The sequence below is a fragment of the Triturus cristatus genome, chromosome 1_2, assembly GCF_964204655.1.
Source record: "Triturus cristatus chromosome 1_2, aTriCri1.1, whole genome shotgun sequence".
Lineage (NCBI taxonomy): Eukaryota > Metazoa > Chordata > Amphibia > Caudata > Salamandridae > Triturus > Triturus cristatus.
The window spans coordinates 820,070,065-820,082,084 of NC_140580.1; the positions used below are offsets into that span (position 1 = coordinate 820,070,065).

The 12,020-nt window shown below is 38.7% G+C and overlaps 1 protein-coding gene across 8 annotated transcripts in view; it reads left to right on the forward strand.

Annotated features, from left to right (window-relative positions):
- The window catches only part of KCNAB2 (potassium voltage-gated channel subfamily A regulatory beta subunit 2), a 1,115,399-nt gene that overhangs the window by 1,006,031 nt on the left and 97,348 nt on the right, over nt 1-12,020 (forward strand). For all 8 annotated transcript variants that reach the window (XM_085608872.1, XM_085608876.1, XM_085608871.1 and 5 more), the window contains one exon: nt 9,817-9,902. In XM_085608872.1, the coding sequence (XP_085464998.1) occupies nt 9,817-9,902 (86 nt within the window). The remainder of the gene's footprint in view (nt 1-9,816; nt 9,903-12,020) is intronic.

Below are 12,020 nucleotides of genomic sequence, written 5' to 3' on the forward strand. Positions count from 1 at the left end.
GCCCTCCCTCCCGTTGTCCGTGCCTTCTCCCCCGCCCTCCCTCCCGTTGTCCGTGCCTTCTCCCCCTCCCTCCCTCCTGTTGTCCATGGGTTTGCCTGCATAAAAGACTCCTTTTGGAATAACAGGCACAATCAATCAATCGATTAATTCAAACTTTATTTTTCATTTGTTTAAAATTCATAAAAGTACATAGATAATACAGTTTATAGAGTGCGAGCTGCAGACCGAACTAATCACTTAGCTATATTTCCTCCAAGTTCAAAGTTTCCATGCCACTAGATATTAACTGCTGCCTTCCTGTAACTGGCGGAATACTTCACTTTCCAACAGGCTAAGCATTCCATAGGAAGACTGTCTCGTTTGGGAAATGGAAACTGGCTCCCTCGGGATATCGTAGGTCACCGGTTGGAACGGTAAATGTGGCAAGAAAAAATAGAAAAAGTCTTGTTTTGATGCTTGTCACCACTTAGTTATGTACAAACTCAGACTGAGACACGCTTCTTCTCGTTGAGTCGCGCTTCCAGCTCCCAGCGACACGCAGGCTTCTGCAGACAGAATTCCCAGCAAGGAAATTCGGAGGGGAGCTGGTGGTGAAGTCTTTTGTCCCTGAGACTTCAGCAGGAGGCAAGCACAAGTTCAAGCCCTTGGAGTAATATTCTGCAAGATGATGAAAGTTCTGTAAAGTTCCTTCTCCTCTCCTTGGCACTGAAGACACCACTGTAGGCCAACCCAGCAACACAGCACACTGACAGGGGGGCAGGCCAACTCCTACAGCTTCCTTGGTTCTTCTCCTTGGCAGAGGTGCGTCTTGTTGTTCTAAAAGTGATCTAACGTCTTGGGGTCTGGGTCCCCATATTTATACTACTAAATGCTTTGTCCTCTGAAGGCAGAGGGGCCTGTACCTAGTCCAAACCAGTTCTGTGCAGTCCTGGAGCACTTTGTTTACAGGACTCCTTCTTTCCTTTAGCAGGGTGGGCCAGGGACATCATACGCTCCACAGGAGGTGGAGCCAGCATTGCAGAAGGCAGGCACAGCCCTATCCAGACCCAGATGCTATACCTCCCACCACTCTACATGCAGATAGGTCTATTCAGCCCTGTGCTGAGACACCCTGTCTCCTGGAATCCCCAAGCCCCTGTCACTCACAAAACCAGACACACAATACACAAGCTAGCAGAGGCAGACTGGATGGTTAGGTAAGAAAATACCTACTTTCTAAAAGTGGTGTTTTCAAACACAATATGTTAAAACCAACTTTACTAAAAGATGAATTTTATCATTCTGAGTTCAGGCACACTAAACTCGAATTTCTACCATGTTCCCTGGGTCAGTTAGGATTATAAGGGGTTATAAACAAACTGCCATTCGGGTCTATGGAGACTGGTAGCCTTGCAATAGTGAAACACGAAAATGGCTGTAATTCACTATTAGGACATGCCACACACACCAGGGCATGTCCTACCTTATACTTACAATGCACACTGCCCTTGGGCCTACCTTAGGGGTAGCTGATATGAACAAAAGGGATGGTTTAGGGACTGGTAAGTGGGTGTACTTACCAAGTCGACATGGCAGTACTAGACTGCACACAGGCTCTGCAATGGCAGGCCTGAGACACACGTTACAGGCTGCTTCTGTGGGTGGCACAACCAGTGCTGAAAGCCCACCAGCAGCATTTGATTTACAGGCCCCGGGCACACATGGTGCACTGTACTAGGGTCTGACAAGTAAATCAAATAATCCAATCATGGAGTCACTAATCAATACATGAATTTACAATAGAGAGCATATGCACTTTAGCACTGATCAGCAGTGGAAAGTGCCCAGAGTCATAAAACAGCCAACAACAGGTCAGAAAAAATACATGAGGAAGGCAAAAAGTTCAGGGATGTCCCTGCAAAAAGGACCAAGTCCAATAGGGGGCTCCAGAAATATTGGGGGTCTCTTGACGGATTGGGGTCGTCCTGCACCACACAGGCTGCTGAGGGCTGCATCACACCTCTGCTGTGAGCCTTATCCATTTGCTGGCTGCCTCATTCATTCCTGGTAGAATGTGGTAGAAATGTTTGGAAGCATTAAACCTGGGTCATGGTAATGCAATATAACTTTAGTATATGCTTCATTTTAAGCCCCATTTTTCAGGTTGCTGTGGATAAACAACATATCTTTGCACTCTTCCTAATACCATGTTTCTTCTGTAAAAATGGACTTTCAGACATCATTGAAAATGTGCACAGTGCCCAGCAAATAGGATAAAACCATTTTGCCCAACTCTAGTAGCCGATGACCTTTCTGATTTGGAGTGACCTTTTCGATATTCTGTGAACTTCTGCGAGGCATTGCAAAGCCAGTGGAGCTCCAGCGGAGCAGACCATCCGTTTCCATAGGCCTTGTGTCTTCCTAGATGGCCACTCTAATACAGAGCATGCAATATATATTTTATGCCTGGTGTGGACTGCTTTGCTTCTTTGTTTGGCATGGGGTTATGCCTTGGCTTACAGAAAATAAAAATAAAAACCTGCATGATTCAGATTTGGCTGAAGGTTCGTACTAAGTGTTCCTAAAAAAAGTTGTTTGATGATGTACATTTCTTTTATTGTATATATGTGTCTATTCACATATTTCTCCATAAATTAAATATGTATTATCTGTTAGTGCATCAACCAGCCGTTCCCTTGTTTAACAGATGTATTCGATAGTAATTGCAGTGAATATAACCACTTTTCATTAAGATAGGTGTATATGCAGGTCTGCGGTTCTTCACAGCCTGCATCTGTGTAAATGTGTGTATTCGTATATACAACGTGTCCGAGAAGTTAAATACATTTTGTAGAATAGGCATTTTTATTTTGTTCTGTCTCTTGGTTTAATAATCCTTTGGAAAAGTGCTCTTTAGATTTTTGTCTTTTGAAACACATCTCAGTCTGTGCAGCAGATCTACAGTATGCCTTGCAAGCACTGTACGGTTGTTTTAATATCCTCCTGCTTATGGTTGCGCGTTGCCAAAGTGGCTTCTAGATAACAACCACCCACGTAAAGCCCCAATCATCTATTTGTCTTCTGCTACAGTAAGTTTTGATTATGGGCCCGATTCACTGTAAAGGTTGGCAATGAAAGTACAAAACACTACCCCTTTGGTCTTTGAAGAAAAAACAGTGTAGTGGTAACACCAGCTAGTTTCTCGCGATGTCATGATACGTTCTTTAACACCTCCTACTCTTCTCTTCATGGTTTTCTTCTAGTCCATTTTGGGTGCCCCTCAAGCCTTTAAGTGGGTCGTTTTTCATTTTAGATGTTATAACATCTCTCATAAGCCTTTGCTCCTAAAAGAGATGACAGAAGACCATGAGTATTTTTTATTAATATTAGGGTTCCATGCAACTTTCTTATTTGAGTGCCACATTTTACAAGGGTTCAGCCTTACTTCCTATGTTGTCTGCTATCAGGTTGTCTAATAAACCTTTTTTTAGTAATAATGCAGCCTATGGCCGACATCAGAAAACTAAGATAGTCCTTCAGAAACCCAAAGCTGGCAATATATAGAGAGGCGCCATATATGACTGGGCATCCGTAGATGATTAATACCCACTCTTGGAAATAGTCCACATGACAGCCAGGTGTAGGATTATCTACTTGAACGGTAGCGTTTACTAGAAAGTTCTCTTTTTTCTACAGGCCTTCTCCTAGTCATTGTGTGTCTGTTCTTGGTTTCTTTTGTGACCAGGAAAATGAGAACCTTGAAATACACCTTTCAGAGCTGTAGCAGTTCTCCTAATATAAGCGTGCTGGAAAACCATTACTAAAATTCTTATTGTTTTCTGCTCTTAAGCATCTCACGAGGCAGATGAGTTTTGCCAGAAGTTATTCCTCGATGATCCAGTCAACTGTGTGGCACATACCTTCCTATGCTGCTTTTGTGCCCTAGTTAGTTGAACTGAGAGACTTGGAGATCTTGACCTTTAGACAGCACCACACCAGGGAGCTCAGGTTTGAGCATTTTTTGTAAGTTCTTTGTCTTGGTCATTGAAGGCAGTAAAGTGGTGCCTCAGAGATGCAACCAAACACTTCACCTAGAAGAGTCGCTTCCTCCGCTGTTTCAGCATGACTGATTAACCGAGCACAGACGGAAGAAAGTGACAGATGTTCGATTAAGAGGTGTTAAGACTTCAGGTGAATCCCTTTAGTGGCACTAATAATGGTCAGAAGTAGCCTATTGATAGTCTGTCTCCCCCTTACTAAATCACTTTACACAAGGTAGCCAGTTGCACGAAGCTTCATGCACATGCCACACCATACTTAAAACAGCCTATGTTACTGTAGACCCTCCAAATGTATTTGATATACACATTACTCGCAGTTTATCTTGTATGGTTATGTCTGTAATAAGGTCATAGTGGGATTTTAAAGGCAAAAATACACCTAAAGTAGACATTGAGTGTGGTCTGTACTGGCCCACAAACACCTTGTCTAACCTACGCAAAATATGTTTCATTCCCATACAATGAAGTGCGCTACATTAATCTTAGTGGATTGCAGATGCTTGAAACAGCAATTTGAGTTTAAGATTTACATTCATTTTTAAGGCTGTGCCCTATGTGGTATTAAGTATTATCGTGGCTTCTTTGCCGGATGAGGAAATAACCATATGCATATAATATTCCCACGAGCATCCTGGTCCATACCAGTAGCACAAGGCTAAAAAGCATGCCATGTCCTGTTCCTCCTCAGGTCACTGGGGCATGTAAATGCTAAAAAATATAGTGTTACATGATTTTCTTTGGAGGAGGTCATCAAGAGGACCAAATATATTTGCCATTTTTTAGCGATAACGTATAGAATTATGGATGAGTAACAGTGAATCACAGGAATGTTTTTCACTGAGGAGTTCTGAATGACATCAGATAGATAATGAGAGTGAAGCTTGAGTTGTCTATGACGTCACTCAGAACCTCAAGGTGAAAAACTTCCCCTTTATTCACTCTTTACCCATTCATAATTGTGTGTTAAGTATTGTACCTCCCCCCTCCCAATCATGTGCCCCTGCTTTCAACTGATAAGCAGAAGCAGAGGAGTAATGGGGGATTCATACATATGATGGCCTCTCCCTCATTGACCCCGATTGTTAGTAATATACCTTACCTGCTATCCTTAACCAGCGCCCACCGCCTTCCTGCTTTCATTCTCTATCCTGCACTTGTGCTTTCCACTTTCAGCCAAAGCAGACAAGCAGCGCTGCACAAAGTGGCTCCCTGAGAGACCTGTCAGCATGGCCATAAAGGTCTTTGTGACGTAGCAACAGTGGGTAATGAGTTTTGTTATCCACTGTTGGTACGTCATACCAGTGAACTACCAGATATAGAATATTTAGTAAACGATAGAGGCTTCCTGTGGAATCCATGCATAACAATCTTGTGATAGCTGTTGTTTTTTATAGCTAGTTTTCTGCCTCATCTGATTTTATTAGGTAGAAATATTTGATAGCTGTCTGCAAATGGGAATCAAGCATACATTTTTCATTTACCGTGTATACATTGATGCCAGCATTGAAAGATTTTAATAATTACCTCCCCTCAAAGTACTACTGTTGTCTGTAAAGGTAGGAATATTTACCTGCAATGTAATGACTTTCAGTGTAAGGCCATAGTGAAAAAACATTGGTTCTCTCAAGAGATCTATGACGACCTGCTTTTATTCATATACAGTAAAAAAAAAACTTGATAATTGGATAGCTGATTCAATCAGTGTTATCATTAAATATTCAAATATTCATGCCAAATGCCATCCATAAGATTCAATTCCACATTCCATCAAAATATGAAATACTAGAAAATTTGAACACAACAATTAACATGTAATCAATAAATTCATTTGTTACATTCCTTCTTCCCTCAGTGTCTAAACAAAAGGTAGTTGTATATGTGTCTGCTTAGTCCATAATCCACCTGGACGTCATCCAGTCTTGTATCCTCGCAAGGAGTAATACAAAAATAACTCTGTTTTTGGTGCTTTCTCCTCGTGACCAAATTGGTAGTTAATTGTCATTTTGAACTTTTCCAGTATTTAATATTCCGATGCAATGTGGAACTGAATCTTATAAAATGACGATTGGCATGAATATTTAATTGTAGCACTGATTGAATCAGCTATCGATTGATTAAGTATTATTTCATTGTAGATGAATAATAGCAGGTTGTGATGATCCACAGAGAGAACCACTGTTTTTTCCACAGTTTAAAGCCCTGGTTCTCTGGAAGTATTTAGGCAACCCTTTTCATGTTCATCAGAAATAACAGTACCATACTATTAACATTGCTGGAAAACTTCAGTTGGTGGTGTTCAGGGTTCCAAGCTCTCAAAATCAAGATTCCCAAGAGTCCAATCTCGGATAAGATCACAGATTTCAACCATGGAACTCTAGCAGGCAAGTCTGTCTGTTGCAGGGTTTTAAATAGGTTCATCGCCGTAAATAGTTCATATTTTGTCAATTGTACTATCCATGCTTGTGAAATATATTTTACATTTTTTATTTAGTGTCAAGTGATATACTTTCATGTGCAAGAAATTCACATCTGGTCCTTACAGGAACTTGTTTTATGTAGCATCAAATGATCCACCCATCTTCTAGGCCATATTTCTGGGCCATGAGTGGCATTAGCCTGCTTCCAGTAGTAAGGTAATAAGTCCTCATTTCATGTTTCAGTGAAAGAGCTGTATTGTCAGTGAAAGAGCTGTCTTGTCATTTGACCATTCCAGGTTAATTTTCATAACAATTTAATGCCTAAAAAGTCTTCATACTGGATGGGGGTCAGTCTGCCAGCTTTTGAGATTAATAATCATTCTTTTGGTTTTTGCAATGCCTACTAATACCAATGATGTTAAAGGGAAAAAAAGCAAAGGTCAGGAGGCAGCCTAGTCACACTCCTCTCCTGAAAGCAGCAAATCACTTGTAAAGAACGAAAGCCATTTTTACCACTTACATTTGATAACTTTGAATAAGGTACAACACAAAGGTTACCTAAAAACACTACTGGTAGAGAAACAGTTTTGGATGTTTGATTCTTCAAATGTTCTTTGTGCCCAAATTTGCTAATACTCTTCTCCTTCTTGGTCCTTAATTTTTTTAAGTGTAAGGCTATGTTAATAACAATTTTTGATTGTAACTGTCATTTGGGTGCTTTTAGTAACAACTATTACAAAAGAGTTCGTTTCATGGTTACCTCTAAGGCTATAGGTTTTTCAAATATGTTCTTGACTGGGCAGCATACTTCTTAAAAAGTTATCTGGCCACCCGACTTTACCAGTTCTGAAATGTAATGATTAGAGTTTATTTCTTCTCTATACCACAAACTCTGCCTGCTCTTACCTAAACATTCTTTTTGTATTCTATGGAAGAATACCCATATAATGAGATTCAAATTTGCACATCTTGGGCTCTGTTCACAAGGAAAGTTCATCATTATCCAAAGTGAACCAGATTTAGGGAGATTTATTCTTGGGTAAAAATGTCACACCACACACTTTTTTTTTCAAAAAGGCCTTTCTTGTTATCTGGGCCCAAACATTTTAAAAAACGAACTCGCTCATCCAGGATAAAATAATGATGAAATCACTGTAGCAATAGGAGTGAGCATCTTTTCCAGAAAAAGTTTATTACTTGCTTTCGTTAACTAAATCACAAAATGCTAGTAAGGACAAAGCTAACAGAAAAGTTGATCCCAGAGTGCAGCACTGTCACAAGCTTCCAGTGCAGGTTTCTTAAGTATACGTATATGTTATTGCAGGAGTTTTTTTATACATGCATAATATCACTTGCCTTTAGGATTTTTTCTTTTTTACTGTACAATAATACAGTGCATGGATGCTAAGTTATACCAGCTAGTTGAAAGAGTCCTCTTGTCACATGTAGAAAGAGTATCACTGAGAATGAAGATTAGAACTATAAGACCTGAGCAGCCCTGGAGTATGTAGACACAAATCGGCCATTCATCCTTCCAAGGTATTATTTGCAGTTTGAGTAAATATATGGTATTTGTCCAGTGCTAAAATAGTTTAACTGTATGGCAATCATTATTTGGTACGGCAAATCAAACATCTTCATAATATCAGAGGGCTCCTAGTGCAAATGAATAGTAGTAAAAGGAAGTTCGATTTTCAAACTTGTCTGCAGCAAGCCACAAAAAAATAGGATATGAACTGTCAGACACCAGATCAGGTTGGTTATTTTAGCTTGGGTAATGGGAATTTTAAAGCCAGGCTGATAGTCAACCTTGTTCCATAAATGACATTGATACACCCGTCTATTAGCATGTCCATTCAAATTTGACTTTACAGCATGAGAAATATATGTAACGTGTGCAGACTGGCAAGGTTTTTAAGTTCACGTCTTCGACTGTTCCTTAAGCTTAAAAATAGTTCATAGAGAATTCTGTAATGACAAAATGTAAGATCAATGTATAAACCCACAAGGGTCCTCTTTTGTAAATCTGACAGGTAATGAGGGTGCAAGCCAATGCTTCAGCCAAGGATAGCACAATCTGGTTTAACCCTCCTCACATTCATGGGCACCAGCAAAGCAACTTTTAAGCGTATGGGTCGTTTATCTAGCCTCTGGCACGTTCTGTTCAAGGCATTTGGACTATCATTGCTATCCATCACCTACAGAACACCCCTTTATATCAGTTCTTTCTCACGGCCATCTGTCATATTTTTTTGGTAAGTTTTGGAATGCAGTTTCTGAAAAAAATCATGAAGTAGATGAAATTGCTACATCCCCTTCTATAATGCTTGTGGTTCCTCTAATGACCCATCATCACTGTGTCAGTATTGAGCAGTTTTTTTGCAGTACAGAGATAGCATATTTTCGTATGCATGCCCTAATCATCTGGATATTTATTTTCTAATTGTAGATAGAGATGTACACTTGTGAACCAACAATGATTCTGGGAAGTTAAAACTAAATAATACTGCACAACTTATTAGCAAAATAGGCCCCCTCTGTTTTCAGAGCATGAAGTTCCTCTTCTGATTGAGAATTTGATTATCAATGTAACATCCTAGCTATCCAATTAACTTAAAAAAGTAATTAAAGTAACCTAATTCAAGACGTTATTCGATTCTTTAAACACTATGGTAGGAGTTATTCGATTCTTTAAACACTATGGTAGGATCTTAAAGTAACTGCGCTCCTAACCCAACAAGCCAGCTGCACTTAACTGATATGCAACTTAAGTAACTTAACTCAAAAGAGGGTTTAATCTCGTCACTAATTCACACTCTTTACTGAAGTAACCCTAAATATTCTAGGAATCTAATTTTCCACTCCAATAATGTGCAAATCCAGTAAAGATACCAAATGTATAGTTAATTGTGTCCTGCATTTCACCCTGTAAGCCCTAACTAGCTTGTCGATCTGCTCCCTATGTACTTTTCCACAACCAATTCCTGCTGATGCAGTGGTAACTGTGACACATTGTCAGTTTTTGTTTTTCCTCTCATTTCAATGTATTGAACCATACAACAATGCCCTTTCATCACCAGATCCCTTTTTCAGTTTCCAAAAGTAATTTACCTTGGATATTTTTCCAGGGATCAATTTCAGTTTTTTTTCTTTTGTTACTCTTTCCTTCAATAAGTAAAACACTTCTGCATTGAAGTTTGAAGAAATGAAGTACACTGCTTGCAAAATGTCCCTGAAAAATACTTTCCCTTTACCATTTGGTGTTGTTCCCTGATTTAACAGCCTGATAACTAAGTTCCAAAGATTATCCTCATATTTTTTCTTCCTTTAATTTTTTTAAAATATTTTTTTTATTACAGAGACTGTCAGAGCAATGACCCACGTTATCAATCAAGGAATGGCAATGTACTGGGGTACATCAAGGTGGAGCTCAATGGAAATAATGGTATTTAGAATAATTTTCTATTCTGTGGCTACTTTACTTTTTATGATGTCTGTTCTCGAGGGCTTTTAGAAGCCTTTGCAGAGACTTCTGACTAAATCTTCAGCTTCAAGAATCACCTTTGAGGAAATAAAAAAAATTGAGAACGGTACAAAATGTGCTCTTAGCTTTTGCACTTTCCTCGAAATATCCATATTGTCAAGGTATCCTGCCTCATGAACATGTGCACATGCTTACGCAGCTATGATTCTGAGGGGAGGGATGTGTGTAAGATCACAGCCAGTGGCATTGTGGGTACTTACCACAGGTGAAAAGACATTGCACTGTAACGGTGGCTCACACTCACCTGTACAACACATTAATTTGTTATGTGATGATATACAAAGTCTTTTTGTTGATTTAAAAGTTTCACATCATGACATGCCTTGCATTTAGTACGTTACGTGCATTTTGATAAGTTAAAAAAATATATATTTTCCTTCCTGCAATTTTCAACAATATTTCTGCAATCTTTTTTTTTTACCTAAGTATATCCCATCCCCTCTGTTAATTTAACAATATTCAATTTCAGTCTCTTATTATGTCTTCATAATTAATATAACCAGTTCATCATTTTCAATTACGTGCTTAGTCATGTCAAAGCTTGCTGTTTCAGCCTGTCTCTTATTAATTCATTTGTTTGGCTCTCATGCTTGTCCCACCCTGACCACTCAAGGTAACCACTTAGTGTTTGTTTAATTTGTTGCACTGTTTCAGTAGTGTATCAGGTGCATGAGCCCTTTTTTTCCTGAAAACGTTCAAACGTCTTCATCCATTTTTTGGGATCTGGACAAAGCATTTGTTTCTCCAAGGCAATAAGTACATTTTGATTTTTTTTTTTTTAATTATTTGCTTGGATTGTAGTGCCTAACACCATAACTTGTGCTGTTTTTGGGTGGTGTAAATAATGTTGCAGCGTTTATGCTAGCCTTCTTCACACTCTAGCTACATCGGAGTTGCTTTTACTAACTATCCAAATGTTATTTAGTTTATTTGCTTTTACTTAGCATGTCTTATAAAAATAGCGGACATCTTCTTTCAACGGTGAGAGGAAATTATTCAAAATAGGCAATAAGACAATGCAGAGCTCTTTTTCATAGACAGTCAAAATCCATACTACCCTATAAACCAATGAAACATCTAGCGTCGACAACCAAAATAGCTGTCAGAGTTCCAAATAAAGGCAGATAAACAGCAGTACTAGTCATTCATGATTTTCTTTTAAAAGATGTAAACAAAAGTTGATATACCTCTAGATATTCAGTCCTGTGTGTAAGAACGCACCAAACCTCACTAAGGGGAAACATATTTAAGGGGTTTAGCACTGTGTGTATGTAAGTGCCAGAGACTTGAAAAATAATTCAATATAAATTTCTCCAGACAAGCCTAGTCAAGTTTTGCTATCTTTAGGAAACTTGTTTTGTGTGCTGTTCAACTGTGTTAGTGGCCTGGTATCCTTTTAATAAGGTATGTCGATTTTTTTTCCAGTTCTTTTAAAAGGGAGTGTTGCACCTTTGGAATACTAAAACATATTCCCTTATGTTTTTTTTATCGTGTCGGTATGCTCAGAAGAACCTCCTAAAAATGTGTAAAGAACAAAAAAGATTTTGTCAATTAAAAGAAACTGTATGGACTTGAATGGTCATGAGTGGTTATTTCGATAATAAGAGTTTGAATAGTTTTCTCAAAATCACTCATTTTTCCAAAAACATGCGGTGCGTACAAGAATGGTGTTTTAAAGGAAATCCATCTATAATAAGTTGGACAACAAGATGTGTAATGTTAGAACATGTAGAAGAACTTTGAAATGATGCCTTTGTTTTCTAGGCTAATGTTTTTTAAAGTGGAAATCTAAGAGTAAAAATATTATGCAATGAAAATTATATGGCACATTTCTACCATGTGTTCGGTCCCGCTGCGCTTTCAGAATCTGTGTGCCTATTAAAGTTCTGGATTTTCACAAATTCTTTGGACTTTAGACACTGTTGGTTTGGTTGAGTTTAGTTATATTTAGAAATTTATATTGAGTTGTTTGATGCTAGAGTAGAATTGACTAAAATATTGTTTAGTAATTATTCATCT